Raw genomic sequence first — 16378 nt, 5'->3', positions numbered from 1 at the left:
CCCCTCCCTACACACACACACAGACACACAGACACACAGTTTCACTTCTGCACTGTAGCACTGTCCTCTCTGCAAATGAATATGCTCAGCTTCTAATAATGTCAGAGCTTGTTTCAAAACCAAAAGCAAGTGGATGCACAGATGAGGGGAAACCTTACTGAACCTAAACTGAAATCCAGTACACAGTGCTAACTGCGAACCCTATTATCTTGGTGGCAGTAGTATTTAGTATTTAGTATTTTAAGACTTTCATGTATAAGGAAGTTACCACATTTTCCTTGGATTAATCCAAAAGGGCACTCCGTGTTCCAAGGGCTTGAGGGCCTGTCTGTTCCTGGGCTGTCTGTCAGCAGGCAGGCATCAGGCTTTGGTCACAAACACAAACTGTGTCTAGTTAAATAGGCCAAAAAATATTAAACATGGCAAACATCTTCATGTTCTTTTTGATATTTAAAAAGTTTCATACATTACATCTTGTACAGTATATTCACAAAAACGTTCTCCATTTACTTTTTGGAAGCATGATCTATTGTAATTTCTTCATTCTTGGACAGAACAGTCTTCCCCTTTAAAAAAATCAGCCCTTCTGCAAGTGTTTCTAAATCACTTGAACAGATGAAGGCAATATGAATCATTTTTACGAATAAAAAGGGAAGGTATAGTTTATTGCGTCTATTACAGGTACTTAAAATTAATTTGCTTAAAATGGGGGAACTGCAAATAAACAATACTCGTGTGATAAGGATCAGTCCATCTGCTCCAGCTGTCAGGTGTTAAGGCATGCTGTGGTCTGTCAGAGCTGAGTGAGAGCCAGCGGCTCGCCTTCACAGTCAGAGTTTCAAGTCACTGAAGCCTGCCACAGGGGGTGGAGCTGGTGCTTTTTTCTCTGTCTTTTCCCCTCGCGCTTGCACGGCAAGCCTGCTGTGAGGCACCAGGGCAAAAAACTTGAATCTTTCTCCCATCTTCTCGGGGTTCATGATCATGTCAAATCCATGCAGCAGCTGTGTCCTCGAGGCTGTGTCCGTACAACTTCGCAGCAAAACCTGGTAAGGAGAGGAGCACAGCATGGTGTAACTACAAGAATGCAAAATGCACAGTGGACGAGCCAGGGTTTCTTAGGGGCAAAACAACAATGAAGGATGTATGATGTATAGATATACCATCTTGAGTGTTACCGTAAGCGGTGAAGGTACCTGACGAAACTGTTTAAAATAGTTTTAAAATTAAAGTTTTAAAACACGAATGGCAGGAAAAACACGCATGAAGCTGAGGCATAGCCGTCAATGTCCCAGTATAAATTTCTACATCCCCCCTCTAGCTGAAATGGTTTCATGGAACAGAAGAAAAAAAAATCTAAATGCTGTGTTTTCAGACAGACCATTTCAAACCAACGGCGTCGTCCTCAGGCTTTTCATAGCTTTGTATGTACACATTTGCACAGCACTTAATTTGCTGTGCTTTCACAAGACTTTAGAAATGTAGAATACAGAGAGGAGGGTCAAAGTGTATAAAAAGCTTCACCTCATATCAATGGAAAAGAGCCTGCTAGCCAGGTGTTTATGCTACAGCTTCCCTGCTCTCATTATCAAGCAGCATTAACTGAAGAAAGGGTCATGTCTGAAACCCCACACACACATTGAGCACATTTTTTCTGTGCAAAATCCAAATGTCTCCTCTTCCGTCAGTGACTTCCTTCAAAGGCAGTGCTGCTCTTTGCTTAATTTAAGTGAAACTTTCAAATAAACTTAAAGCTCGATGTTTTGCGACAGGTAAAACTAGTTACAACCAGTCTGACCTACATTTTCTTTCCACAGCTAATACATATACCCACCTGTAGCCGCACATCAATGCCCATGTTTTTCAAAAACTGCAGCTGTGTGACTGGACCAGAACAGGCCACGCTGTCTCCCGCCATTCTCCTGAGATACCTGAAGTCCACGTCCGCCGTCAGGTCCGCCGTGCCTGGCGCCGTTAAAACATCATGGAGCTTGTGGCCATGGAAACCCTGCGCCAACAGCAGGAATACTGTAGCAGTTATTCACAAGAACAGTATGACAGGAACGTCTCTTGAAATAAAAGTGAAAGCAGAGCTGAGCTTATATGTTACAGGAATGTTAATTGAAAATAAGATGCTTAAGGTACGTGTGCTGTCTTGTGTTAACAGTTTGTGTAGTAATGTAAAAGACTGGTGAAACACGAGTCTCTTAGTCATTTGTTTGAGCTTTTAAGATATTTCTTCAAAAATATTCTAGAACGCCTACTGGTACCAAAGGCCGCCTACTGATTTTACATCTGTCACTGAGGTCTTACAGATAAGGGGTCAAAAAGGATGACTGCACATCCCTACGACAGGTCACCACTTACTGCCACATAGTTAATATCGCCGCCTGCTGTAAGGACAGGAAGCCCACTGTGACATTTCAAGAGCTTCCTGTGTCTTCTGACCCACATACCACTTCAGTAAGACATGCAACACTGTGACACCCATAATTCACATTTAACAAACACTTGTATTTGGCTATATGATTAAACCATTTAAATGTTAAATTTCCAGCTATGACTGATCTTACTCCAAAATGTTATTCTGAACAGCTGACTTGATGTAATGGCGATTGATTGAAGAGAATGGCTTCTCCCTATAGCTTAAAAACACGCTTCAGTGTCCAGGGAAAGTAGGACCAACTCCCATCATCCCTGTTTCTCCTTCCCCCAACGAGGTGAAGCACCATCCTCTTATCAAATATAAAACTGAATCCTGAATTGCACCGATCAGACCATAAATCAAAACACGTGAATTGTTACAAACAGGGGAACACCCATCTACTACATCTCATTTGATAATTGGTATCTCATTGATCCAAGGTACTCATCCATCTTCTTCGTGAAAGATCCAAGGAGAACTGTTTGGACCACATGGGTGAATACCTTGTTTCAGACTCGGAGCCCTCTGTGACAAGAAACATGCTTCTCAGTGAAACAGAATTGCATTATTGTGTATTATACAATGCACCTCACACGCAGAAATGACTGAAATGTGCATTAAAGAAAAAAAGAAAAGAAATGTGATCTATCATAAATAATATTTCATTTAGGAAACTGTGCACAATTACAGTCACCATGTTATAGAAAATATATTGCTGCTCTACCACCAGTACAGTAAACTCAGCAAGCAGATTGTATTCCAGGGCATAAAGGAATGTTCTACACCGTCAGACGGAAAGAACTGAACCTTCGTCGAAACCCTTAAAGGCTCTGACCAAGTTAACACAGCGCAGACCTTCAGAATGAACCAGAGAGCACCCGTGGAAACAATGTGGAAGAGCATTTGAACCGGAGAGAAGGAGACACTTCTTTACCCATACCCATACGCTGGCTTCCTTCGGGAAATGGCTGGATGAGTTTCCCCTCTTGCGTGTAAGTGTGTATGTGGGTCCTAATGCCGCAGTATAGTGACGGGGACACTATACCGTAAAAAAGAAAAGACCCCGTCCTTCGGATGAGACGTAGAAACGACTCTCTGTGGTCATTAAAAAACCCAGGGTGTTTCTCGAAAAGAGTAGGGGTGTTACCCCAGCGTCCTGGCCAGATTGCCCCCTGGCCTTTACCAATCATGGCCTCCTAATAATCCCCATCTCTGAACTGGCTTCATCCCTCTGCTCTCCTCTCCACTGAGAGCTGGTGTGTGGTGAGCGTACTGGTGCACTATGGCTGCTGTCACATCATCCATCATCCCCATTACCTGTGAAGCACTTTGAGTAAATTGCCCAGAAAGGCGCTATATAAGTGCAAGCAATTATTCTTATTCTTATTAAGTGAATCGGTAGCCATGGAGGACCCTGTCAACACTCCAGGCACTGACAAACACAGAACGACAAGCGGTCGGTCCAGCTGATCTCCACTTCAGCCAGGCAGAAACGCTCACTCTGAACGTGTCGGTTTTGGTTCCATCGTGGCCGTAGTCGGCTATGAGGGCCGCTCCTCCGTCCTGCGAGATCCGCCCGGCCAGCCTCTGAATAAGAGCCCCGGCCTCTGGACTAACCTCGACGTGGTCCCTCTTTTCATCCGCCTGAAGAGACGAGAGCAACACATTCACAAAGCCGCCGGAGCGAGCAGGAGGTAGTCCGAACGCTCCGGCGGTGGAGGTGGGAAGGCATCCACAGCCGAGATAATGCTTTTGCTACCAACTCCTTTGCTCCCTGCTCCCTCCCGAACTATACAACTGTACTGTGTTTTATACAGCCAGTGGGTTGGAGACGTTCTGAAGAAAATAGGATTAGGATTCTTAAGCTTGTTTTTTATACTGTTCAAAACAGGCCAGAGCAAGTACAGCTCTGTAGCAAGAGAAAAACATGGCTCCCATTTCTGTACGTACAGATATCCAGGACAGAGTAAAGATTAATTCTATGGAAAAATGTACTTATATTCCCCAGGATCCCTATGTGAGTCCTGTGAAGAAACGTCCCGATATTGGTCATTCTAGAGATACCTTACACACAGAAATGAGAAAAAAGTTTGGGAACCCCCAGTATATAATTAAGGCAATTATAAATTCATACCATGCTTGATCGAAACTGCTCTTTTCTTAAATAACCAGAAAGTATTATAGCTACCAATTCAATGTTTTCTGAGAATTGAATATGCAGCAGAAAAAGCGCTTATGAATCAGTATATGTGAAATAATAAGCGAACTCCTAGTTCGATCAGCGCAATTAAGAGGGTAACTAACAAGGGTGGAGTTTGGGCAGCCCTATCCTATTTCATGGTTAGAAACGTCTTGCGTTTAGCTCTCACCCTACAAGTTAGTGGAAACATGTCAATCCATGATCAAAAGAGCTTTCAGAGGACCTAACAAAAAGAAAAACTGATCTGTATCAGTCTGGAGAGGGTTATGAAACCATTTCTAAACATTGGGTGATCCATCTATCCATCCAAGACACTCTATAAGTAGAAAACATTCAAGACCATGGTGACTCTACACAGGACCAGCTGTCCTGACACAATCTCCCCAAGAGCAACAGAAAATCATCCATCAAATCACAAGGAACATCTACAAAAGAAACATCTGTGGCTCAACCATCAGGAAATTTGTTCTCTCTAAAAAGAATGTTGCTGTCTGTTTCAATTTTAACAAAGTGCACTTGGACGATCCACAAGACTGCTGGAAGGATGTTCTCTGGACAGATGAGTAAAAATGAGAACCTGACCAACACAACCCAGAAGAGCCTCTGAAGAGAAGCAAGCTCTGATTTAGGAATGGCAAGTCAATTTTTCTGAATATACAGTATATACCATGTCCTTAATTTTTAAACAGCATTAAGTTAAATAAAAAAATCTAAATACTGCCTCTTGCCTTTCAGGGCTTAAACAGCTACATGAATGAACTGTTAATCTTGTTTACGCTTCCAAACTAGCTGTCTTCAGCCTTCTTTCAATTCCCGGTAATAGGCTCTGAACACTGAGAGTCTGTGCTTTCTGCTCTGTGGCTCCAAGACTATGACCTCCCAGCCCAGATTTTGGAAGTCTGTAATCACTTTCAAATCCCATGTTACAACTCAGTTTTATTCTCTGGGTTTTAATTCTGTATCCTAAAAATGTAAGAAAGGTTGCAAATGAGAGGAGACCTTTCAGCCCATCCAGGATGTGACCCAGTTAGCAGATGATTAATGTTGGGGTCTTATCTTTTATCTACTACAGTAACTACAAAACAAGCTAGATGCTTGATCCATCCAGCCATTTTCTAACCACTTTTTCCACAACAGGGCTGTGAGGGAGCCGGAGCCTATCCTGGCAAGCAAGGGGTGCAAGACAGGGTACACCCTGGATGGGATGCCAGATTAACACAGTGCAGACACACACACGCACACATGCACTGTCTTTAGCGTGTGGAAACCCACATGTACATGGGGAGAACATACAAACTTCACACAGATAGCGCCCCAGGTCCACAATTGTACCCACGGCCCCAGTGCTGCAGTGCTCACCACTGTGCCACTGAACCACTCTAGATGTCCGATGTCTCTTGTGTTTTGACTTATTGTAAAATGGCATGAGATGATGTGCCATTAAACGTGCTATATAAAACAAAGATTAGAGCTACATAAATACACCTTCACTACCATTAACACATGCTGGTATGTTGTTTTAGCTGGTCAATATGTATTTCTGTTTTGAGATGTCACACCTTAATCCTGTGTATGTTACAAAAGGTACTGACACCGCCTTATTGCATACAGTCTAATAATAACATAGTCAGCTGTAATTTTCTGCTCTTGATTTCAGATCTGTAATTAATTCCAGCCACAGTATACAATATGCTAAAAGTCAATTATATCTTTAATTTGGGTCTTGTATTTTTATTTGTCCTTAGCTGAGAATTTTCTTTCACATGCGTCAACCATACATTCCATCTGTTGAAGCTGAAAACTAACTTGCTTTTACAGTACATCACAATTATCTGACAAAGGTCCCTAATATGCTGTAAAAATACAATTTTAGTGTTTTATTCAAGCTCTTTTATTTACAAGATCATTAATCGCTGCAAGTACATTTTGCCAGCATTGGGGGTCTTTGAAGGAAAATCCTTAGCAAGGAACGGTGTTCAATAATCATCACACATCTGCTCTCCTTTTTAAAAAATATTTTATAGGTAGAAAATTGCTATCTGTCTCTCGAGCAATCACCACAGCTAAAGGACCTGGCAAGCCTTCAAAAAAGATTTTATAGACATTTGTAATAATAAAAATGCCCTTCTAAAAAGTTAAAGTCCCAGCTAGACAAAGAGCCTGTGAAACTTGAGAGCCATTGGCTTTAGTTGTGGTCTGAAGCCAAGATTTATAACCGTGCTCAGAACCTACATATGATGTAAGGCTTGGAATGACATTAAAAGTTTTTTCTAGGCATCTCAGAAAGGCACAGATCAAACAGGTCTATAACATATATACTGCATCAATGTGTGTAATGAAATACAGATGGATTAGTGAAACATTAAGAAAGTACAGTTTTATTATATTTACTTTGCTCACAATGCAGAGCATGCTGTTCTTATCAAGGTATCGTAAGGATTTTTATCCTCACATATCTGTCTGAAGAATTTATTCTGCCACTTCTAAGACACTGGGTGAATGGATTCACCACTGGCACTGGCCACTGGCACTGAGACCCTGCCATGAAATTAATGGTATGCCAATATGGTACAGGGCGGAGTGGTGGCTCTGTGGCTAAGGATTTGCACCTGTGGCTGGAAGGTTGCCGGTTCAAATCCTGTGGCCGGCAGAGGAATCCTACTCTGTTGGGCCCCTGAGCAAGCCCCTTAACCCCAACTGCTCCAGGGCCGCCGTATAAATGGCTGACCCTGCGCTCTGACCCCAAGCTTCTCTCTCCCTGTCTGTGTGTCTCATGGAGAGCAAGCTGGGGTATGTGAAAAGACAAATTCCTAATGCAAGAAACTGTATATGGCCAATTAAGTGATCTTATCTTATCTTAAAAGTGCAAATAAAAATGAATGCGCTTTTGGAAAACCTGACTGTGACTCCATGATTTGAGACAAAAACGAATGCTTATCTAGCAAGTGCTCATTACAGATCCAGGCTTGATCAAAAATATGTAGATTATTTTTGAAATGTGGACTGTAGTGCAACACAGAAGCATTAAGAATTATGTTTTACTTAAAACCTCAGATGTTTATTTAATTGATAATAATAAACTATAATTTTCTAGGGTGTTTTCACGTGTGGTATCACAGTGTGGTTTGTCAGCAGCTCGTTGTTACCCAAAAGACATTACATCAGCTCTGTCCATTATCGTACAGCTCCCCTCTCACAACTCGCTGCCTCAGGAAGGCTGGGAGTATTGCTAAGGACACCAGTCATCCTGGTTTCTCACTTTTCTCCCCCCTCCTGTCTGGTAAGAATTACAGGCGCATAAAGGCACAAACCTCCAGATACAGACAGTTTCTTTCAACAAACTGTCAGATTACTGAATTCTACTTCTACCACTGCCTCACACCCATGTCTTTTTTTTGCTCGCCCTTTGTGCTGATTTTATTTAAGTTGTATGTTATTTTACTTTGTCGTTTTTGTGCTGTGTTGAAGTCTGGCGTTTCCTGAACGTCTTTATATCGGAGCACACATGCTTCACCGCACTTGTGCATGGGACAAACAAACTGAACGAAAGAACAATGATTATTAAAGTGGAAATGCTTGCTGAAAGGAGAGTTGTCCAGTTTGTCTTGAGTTTGGCCTCGCTTTCTGTGCTGATGTAAAGGTTTTGAGGTGCTTTCCGTAATTCCATTTTTATCCAGCTTATAATTGTGACACTCTGGTGCCCAGGTAGGTGGTGGGACAACTATACAGACTGGAAGTCCTGGAATAGACCTAATATAGGAGCAATGAAGAACAAAGCAGTACACAGAAGTGGGAGGGCTAATCACTAGATCCCTTCATTCTAGTCGAAGGGACCTCCACTAAGGTTTGGGAAAGAGGCTAGACTTTCATATGTGTTTAGCTATTTAAGTTTCCTTCTGTAAATTCTCCAGGCAAACTGTGTCTCTATTGTTCGTCTGGATGCATTCTGTTAGGGACCAATGGTTATCTCTTTTTTAATGTAATGTTAGAGGACAAGTTTAACTGCAGATGGCTATTTATCCTATTGGCTCTTATAAAGATTTATATCCACCTCTGAGTACAGGAGAATGGCCAGTGTTACGGATCTAGTGGAAGGAGCTGGGCTGTGATTTTGAGCTTTGAGAAATCACTCCTTTTGAAAACATTTTTGGTGTTTCATGCTGTTTGTATGAACTTTTTTTTTAATAAATATTTTTCTTTTAAGTTAATGCCTGTTCATTTCACCACCATCAAAATATCCAAAAAGAAGCCATGTGGCCTCACTCCCTATTTCCTGACTAGTGGGGGCAATGATATTATTTCACTTTTAGAAACCGCATGTACTCAATGTTGTCTGCATTTACCATTAACCTGTACACTACTTCCAGTTCAATATGTGACTATCTCTATTACAAGAACCCCTCTTCATAACCGTATATACTCAAGTTTTCAAAGAATGACAAATGCTAAGAAATAGACAGGCAGAAAATTCATGCTGCAAAAACGTACTCTCTTATAAAAATATGAAAATATCATCGGGAAGGTACGTCACCTGCAGGAGAGTGGATGAAGCCAATGTAGGTGTTGGTGATAAAACAAACCGTAGCTTATTGGGAACCTGGGGCTCAATGTCAACCATCACCTCTCTCCAGCCCTGCTCTGTTCTCTGTTAAAATGAAAACATAATTACTTTAATTGAGAAATTGGAAGAAAAAAACTAAAATGTCACCCCCCGATTTGAGCAAACTTTCAAATTCTCACGCGACGAGGACAACATTTCCTTGTTGCAAAGACTTCATCTTCTAAAGTTTATGTTAGGCAAGACTGCTAAACAGAGCCTAAAAACACTGGCAAACAAGCACCATAACAGCTGTACCTGGAATTTGTGTATCGGCAAGGCATCAAAGAACTCATGGGCAAGGAAGATGCTGAAGCCTAAATCAGGAAAAAACACATCTCATTAGGTGGCCACAAAGGCAGACATATTTATTCAGAAAATATGTTAATAGCTGTAACTTCATACTTTAGGACTGGAAAGAAGAACGACGTTACCTTTCGGGACGTCATCTAAACCCCTGTACCAGAATACGGGCAGGCCTGTGTCGGTGGTCCCCTGGCGGTAGGTGGGGTCGTTCTCACTGCCCGCAGCTTCGCTCCGGCCCCCGGTGAGACGCTGCGCCTGCACCTCGCTCAGCTTGGGGCTCACCTCCACCAGGTGAATGGACACCCTGGACCCGGCCAGCACTGACCTCAGCTGGCCGAACACCTGGAGCACAGGAAACTGGCTCAGATCGCAAGCAAGCAGCAGGAAGTGGAAGACTTCCCCCAGACACCTGGGAATCATCTGTTTCTGAACAGGATCCCGGCTCCCAACCAGCCGTCACACTCCGCTTCCAGCAGCGGTACAGCCGCAGGCCAAACGGCATCGTGTGAAGTATAAGAGCTTAAGAAATCTCTTAAGCTCTTATACTTGGAGCGCAATCCATTTTTAGTGTTGCCGATTTTTATCTTGTTGAGAAAATATTACAAGCGCCAGTCACTATCGTCTTAGCACATCCATGATGAGTCTAAAGTGGGAAAACACTGAGGACAGAGCAGAGGCTGCTGCTGGGATCCTACACATCTGCTGGTTTGTCTTCCACTGGAGCACTTAGTTACCTAACTGAACCCTTAACCAGACCACCACTGAAGCACTGAAGAGTTATTCTGGTAAAATAAGACTTGAAGGGGTGTCACATGATGGAAACAATTGTAGTACAGCAATGTACACATGTATGCAAAAGTTTGGGCGCCCTGGGTCAAACTGCAAGCTTTACTTTTCTCTATGTGAAAGAAGTCTACATAACCTCTATTTAAACATTAGATTTTTCTGCACATTAAATCAACAATTGCATTTCATGTTTTCCCATTGTATAAGATAAGATCACTTTATTGGCTATATAAAATTTCTTGTAATAGGAATTTGTCTTTTCGCATTCCCCAGCTTTGTCTCCATGAGACACACAGACAGGGAGAGAAACTTGGGCTCAGAGCGAAGGGTCAGCCATTTATACAGCACCCCTGGAGCAGCTGGGGTTAAGGGCCTTGCTCTGCCTTCCAGCCACAGGCGCAGATCCTTAGCCACAGATCCGCCCCACTTATTCTCCTCCAAAGACTAATAGGATGGGCAACTTGTCTCCTGTTTCCTAGTAACAGGCAACTAGCCAGCAAGACAGTGACAGAAAGAGAGTTGAGATTGTTCGTATCCTTGCCTCTTTAATGAGGATTTTAAACGCTTACTCCTCTCATATTAACACTAAGTGAAAAAAATAAATACAAAAGCGGTTAAGCATTTCTTGAAAGTTTGTCTGGGGTCAATTACCGTCAATGCTACATGAAATTCCACACCCAGTGAGCTCCTTCTCAGACAGAACAGCATCGTGGATTAAAACACCGCACTTGTCTTCTGTTGTTTCATGATTCCATCTATTTTCTGAGCAGCGCTATTACCATTTAAACACCAGTGCACTTTTTTTCATTTGTATCAATGTGTATCTTTGCACTCACTATTGTAAATCAAGTGCAAGTGTAACATGGCCCATTATCTCTTTGGAGCTCGATAGGTCTTCCAAATCTAATGGGTCATATGACCTGACATGCAGGATAGTTAGTTTGCCCCATGTGATCATTTGTGGGCTAGAAGAATTGGACCTTCTCAGTCTTGAACAGAAAAGACTATGAGGGTACCTGGAACAAGTCTTTAAAATCCTCAAGGACACTGACAAAGTCAACTTCTTCAAAACGAACTGTTAAACACAAACCAGAGGGCACAGGTGGAAACTATGTGTAAGTGTATTTAAAATCATGAAAAGGAAACATTTCTTTTTCACAGGTTGTGGGCATATGAAACAAGCTAACTGGCCCTGCTGTTGAAGCCAAAACTCTGATGTCTTTCAGGATATGGCTGAGATCTTTGGATCTATTAACCACCAACTACCAAATAGGCCAAATGGCTTCCTCTTGTTTGTAACTGTCCTTATGTTCTTACCCCAGATATAGGGGTATGCATATATTGTACATCTGTCATCTCTGTTTCTCTGTGTCTCACAGATTTTACACCCAGGTGAACAGGAGCTCACAGGCCACGGTTTCCTCAGTAAACAGGTGCATTCCCATGAGGAGCCACAGTCCTACTGGGATTGCTTGTGCTCAACCCAACGAGACCACACTACGTAGACTCCGCTTTGCCACTGATCTAATGCTCTGTCATTGAGGTGCTTCAAGACCATGGAAGTGCACTTAGCAGTACTGGCCCGCATCACCAAAGTATACTCTGTCTGAATCTGCAGGAAAGACCCCTAGTCTGTCCTGAATCTGATCTGCCTTTCAGCAACCGGTCTCCTGCCCAGCGCTAGACCAGTGGCTCAGATCCCTTGGCCAGTCTTCCACAAGGCAGCGCAGTCTCCCTGTCTCTTTCTGCCTGAAGGCTGAACTTGCTTCCAGTCGTGTCCAGATCCCACTCGTCATTTCCCTCCCTCATTCTCTGTCCTGCCATCTACGTCCGTCCTCCACCCCTTCGGCTGTCTTTCACCAGCTTCCGAAAAACACCCGAGCCCCATCGGACTCTAGCAGACATGGCTGTCTCTTTCAGCAGGCCACTTCATGACAGTCCAAATACAAGCCTTCAATGCTGGCAAATGCACTGATGCCCAATTTAAGCAGTCATGTCTTCAAAGCTAACTGAAAAATACTCTGGATTATCATGTTCGGGATTAGCAATGCCCAAGTCAAGACGGATTTAGACCAGTGTGTTAAAAAAGGGTCTTCAAACACAGGGGATTGTACATTGACCCCCTTTTGTCACATTATTTTGCCCATTCAGAGCATTACAGTCACTGTTAATGTTTTGTTAGGCATGATATATTCTAAGTATTTTATAATTTGATGATTTTTGTTCTCGGGAAATGACACAATAATGCAATTTTTTACTAGATGTTTTAAAAGAGCATATTAAAATTTATGTTCTGTGTCTGGTTCCCCGGCAGCTTTCATGAACAACCCAGGGCGGACAGGTCAGACGAGGATCAGGTTGGAACTGGAAGTTTTTAATGCTGCTGGCCACAAACCACACCCTTTAAAACAGCAGCTCTTGTTATCATTTTGGGTAGATGAAAGGAGTTACAAATTCACAGCTATGGTTAAAGAAAGGGCCCATGTGTTGTCATAAAGGTGAATAAATGACTACAGTTTAAAAAAAAAGAAAATGTACAGTTGATGTAAAAGCAGAGCTAATGCAGGGAAACAGCTCCCTCTACCGATTTTATGCTAAACTGCAAAAAAGCTCCTTGGTAACCATAACACATAACACTCATGCACACTCCCTGGGAAGTCCCAGAGACATGTAGGGCATTGTACATGACTAAAATGCTATATAATTCATATATTGCTGTTTTTGTTTTATCATACCTCAGATGTTTAAGTGGTACTCATCTAAATACAGGGAGTGTATCTGTCTCCTCTGCTGCTATTCTCTATCACGTGAGAAGTGTCTGATCCTACACACTGGCCATGATGTAGACTCACCCGCAGGATATCGCTGGCCAAGGAACCTCTTCCAGGACCAAACTCCACCAGTCGGAATTCCTTCGGTTTTCCCGCAGCCATCCACTCACTAATGCACCAGATTCCCAGCAGCTGCAGAAGGAAGGCCATGGAGAAAACGGGACAGAGCCAGTCAGCGGAGCGCTCTCTTCCTTGTCACAAAGACTCTCTCCCCTGTAAAGCCGCAGCGTATCTGAATGAAACTGTACATCGGTGACCACTGTGGACACCATTTCTTTTTGTAAAACAAGTCCACTGCCTGTGCAAGAGTCAAAAGAGGCCTAACATTCACCGGAGAGGACTGGAGACGCAATCCTTGGGGATCTCACTTCCCTGTTAACCACTTTATCCAATACAGGCTTGCAGTGGAGCCGACTGCCCATCTCGGGCAGCATTGGGCATATAAGTACCTTGCAGTCCCTCGCAGAATCAGACACAGGTCCATCGCAGGGCACACAGAGACACGTGCACACCAGTGTGTTTTTGGACCGTGGGAGGAAGCAGGAGCCCCCAGAGCACGCAAACTCTATGCAAACAGAGCCCTAGGAACTAAACCCAGATCCCAGCCCTGGATGTGTCACGTTGAGGAAAATTCTATGTAGATACTGGGACAGTACCTCCCCAAAGAGCTGGCTGATTTCAGGCGATGTTACAAAGTCTCCTTCGGGTCCTAACATATCATTACGCACATAGTAACCCTGTAAAGAAAGAAAACAAAGTGTTAAGACAGGTCACTGTTTTTTAATGTTAAATTGAATATTAAACGTTCTTTCTATTTAACATTCTCAGGACAAATTAATTTATTAAAAGAGGCATCTGACAGCGTTAAAACAAGAACAAAACAATACTAATCAAAAGGAATGGATTTGTTAACCAAAGGATGTAGGCATAAGAAGCCCAGCCAAAGATTAGCTTTAAAAGCACTATTAAAAATATATCCAAAGACAATAAATTAATTCTGAACTATTTCTAACTAGTCTTAGATGTGCATTACTGTGTTGAACATGAACTCTTTCATACCGAAACTGGATTAGTTAAAACTTCTCGCATGTACTCAGCTACTGAAATAGGGCCAGTTGACTGGATTTTGGATGCGAGATGTTTTAGCATCGGAGTGCTGGGCAGGAGTTCCTCTTGTGGAGTATTCGAGTAAGCTCTGGACTGGGAAACGATCCATTTTCCTGGAGCAAAAGCAAAGTAATGAGAGATGTGAGATGTTTTAGCATTGGAGTGCTGGCCAGGAGTTCTTCTTGGGGAGTATTCGAGTAAGCTCTGGACTGAGAAATTATCCATTTTTCTGGAGCAAAAACAAAGCAATGAGAAATCTAACTACAGCACATTAAAATAGTCCATTACACCTCTGTCTCATTTTCTTTGACTCTTTATTGCTGTTACTGTTTCCCCAATTTGCCTAGAAAATACAGATGTGTCCAGGTGACAAGTGAAACTCTCCCTGCCCCTGCCAGGGTTCAGTCCCTGTCCCATGTCACGAACAGAGCTGATCCCTAGACAGCAGACGACCCTACCACACGATGACACCTCATTCTCCTCCACGTGATAATTCAGCACAACAGCAGAGACTAGGGTGGCTCTGGTCTGCCCCTGCTCAGTCCCAGCCACCAGAGACCCCAGAGCCACACAGAACCACGCAACAGCCAGAGAAGAACTGCTCTATTCCACAATACCCTGCTGCAGCAGTTTCACCCTGTCCAGATTCCAGAGGGGGGTGACGTCACTTCTGTAACTGGCTCAGCGCACGAGCCCTGTTACATCAGCACAAACACCGAAGTCTCTTTAAAAAATAGACTCGTCACGCTCATCAAGCATTTCCCATTTAGTGTTTGTAGTTGATATTTTTTCCCCCACTATATTCATGCAAAAACCTGTGCTTCTCTGCATGTGTTTGCCCAGTCAAGAAATAAATTTAAATCTTTTGGAATTTAATTTGTTGTTTCGACAGTGTATGCTCATCTTCCTTTTTTACTACCATCTGCAAACTTGACAGGTGTACTAACCACCAGAATCCAGATCACTGACATAAACTAGGAAGATCAGTGGTCATAGTACAGACCCCTGTGTTACTCCACTTATTAGAGCAAACCAAAGTCAGCATTTACTCATCTGTCCTCTGTGGTTTCTATCCATTTACCTATTCTCGGTCTCTCTACATGCGTACTGTCTGTGACTTGAGACTTCACCCCTTATTAAAACCTTTCTCTAAGGCCTTCAGAAAATCGAGATACACAAATAGTGTATGTATTGTGCAGTGTAGACTCAAGTATAGGAGTTGCTTTTTCAAACAACTCTTGTCTAGTTAATTTTCTCAGACCGGCGCCAACGAGGTCAGTCGCTGCACTGGGTTAAGTCACTTGCTCAGGGGTCCAGCGGCACTGCCACCGGGATTCGCGCAGGGCTTTGACTGCCTCACCGGTGAAGTGGAAAGAGAGACTGTGAGGGGAGAATGTGAGGAGAAACAGACGCCTCCAGCACACAGCTGCTTAAACCGCTCGCTTAAACCCACCCACGCCTGCCAGCAAAACATGAAGAGCTGTCGAACCTGTGCTCATGAAGGAGTTAATAATAATAATAATAATAATAATAATAATAATAATAATAATAATAGCTTACACTTATATAGCGCTTTTCTGGACACTCCACTCAAAGCGCTTTACAGGTAATGGGGATCCCCTCCACCACCACCAGTGTGCAGCATCCATATCTTTATTGAATTCTCACAAATCGTTTAATTGTAATGCCTTGGAAATAACATCAGTCACAAATTAAACCTCAATACGACAGTGGTTAATTCTACATATCATGCTTTCCCAGCTCGTTTTTCATTTTCTCTTACCTAAGCATCTCGTCGCACTGAGTTGCTTGAAAGCTCTGTGTAAGTGCTTTAATTGCATTAATATTTTCATGGTTTTACGCAGTATTGTATAAATACTTCAGGACACTATTCACGTTACTGTTGAAAACAGCACCTTACTACCTTATAATAACATGCTCGTATCGTAAAGAGCTGGCTGGGGCACACCACGTGATCATATGATGCGTTTACCTTTCAACTTTGAACCCGTGCGTAGCAGTCCGTCCACCAGGTCCTGTTTGATCAAGAAAAATTAAAGCATAATTAAAAATAAGACTGAGAAAGAAACATAAATATCCATATCAAATATATATATATATATTTTCAT

General features: G+C 42.7%; 1 protein-coding gene across 3 annotated transcripts; it reads right to left on the bottom strand.

Annotated features, from left to right (window-relative positions):
• Positions 1 to 634: 634 nt before the first annotated feature.
• Positions 635 to 16219, bottom strand: ndufaf7 (NADH:ubiquinone oxidoreductase complex assembly factor 7). Of its 3 annotated transcripts, none has more exons than XM_015354352.2 (10): positions 16033 to 16219; positions 14202 to 14362; positions 13799 to 13879; positions 13164 to 13274; positions 9654 to 9867; positions 9478 to 9536; positions 9154 to 9267; positions 3923 to 4066; positions 1832 to 2005; positions 635 to 1043 (listed from the first exon to the last, which is right to left on the bottom strand). In XM_015354352.2, the coding sequence occupies exons 1-10, from the start codon at positions 16100 to 16102 to the stop codon at positions 831 to 833; spliced, it is 1341 nt and encodes a 446-aa protein (XP_015209838.2). In that variant the 5' UTR covers positions 16103 to 16219; the 3' UTR covers positions 635 to 830. The 3 variants fall into 3 exon arrangements, with proteins under 3 accessions (XP_015209838.2, XP_015209843.2, XP_015209849.2); XM_015354357.2 differs by lacking the exon at positions 16033 to 16219 and adding an exon at positions 15810 to 15979; XM_015354363.2 differs by lacking the exon at positions 14202 to 14362 and having other exon boundaries at positions 16033 to 16116.
• Between the last annotated feature and the right edge of the window lie 159 nt (positions 16220 to 16378).

The sequence above is a fragment of the Lepisosteus oculatus genome, chromosome 2 (assembly GCF_040954835.1).
Source record: "Lepisosteus oculatus isolate fLepOcu1 chromosome 2, fLepOcu1.hap2, whole genome shotgun sequence".
NCBI classification, from domain to species: domain Eukaryota; kingdom Metazoa; phylum Chordata; class Actinopteri; order Semionotiformes; family Lepisosteidae; genus Lepisosteus; species Lepisosteus oculatus.
Note: the sequence above shows the minus strand (reverse complement) of the source record. Positions and strands in the feature narration are given on the sequence as shown.

Coding starts and splice junctions, on each gene's coding strand:
- ndufaf7 (XM_015354352.2), bottom strand. CDS start 16,102: ATGAAAATATTAATGCAATTAAAGCACTTACACAGAGCTTTCAAGCAA. Junction 13,880..14,201: donor TTTTAACTAATCCAGTTTCG/GTATGAAAGAGT, acceptor CTTTCTTTACAG/GGTTACTATGTGCGTAATGA. Junction 9,268..9,477: donor TGCCGATACACAAATTCCAG/GTACAGCTGTTA, acceptor TCATTTTAACAG/AGAACAGAGCAGGGCTGGAG.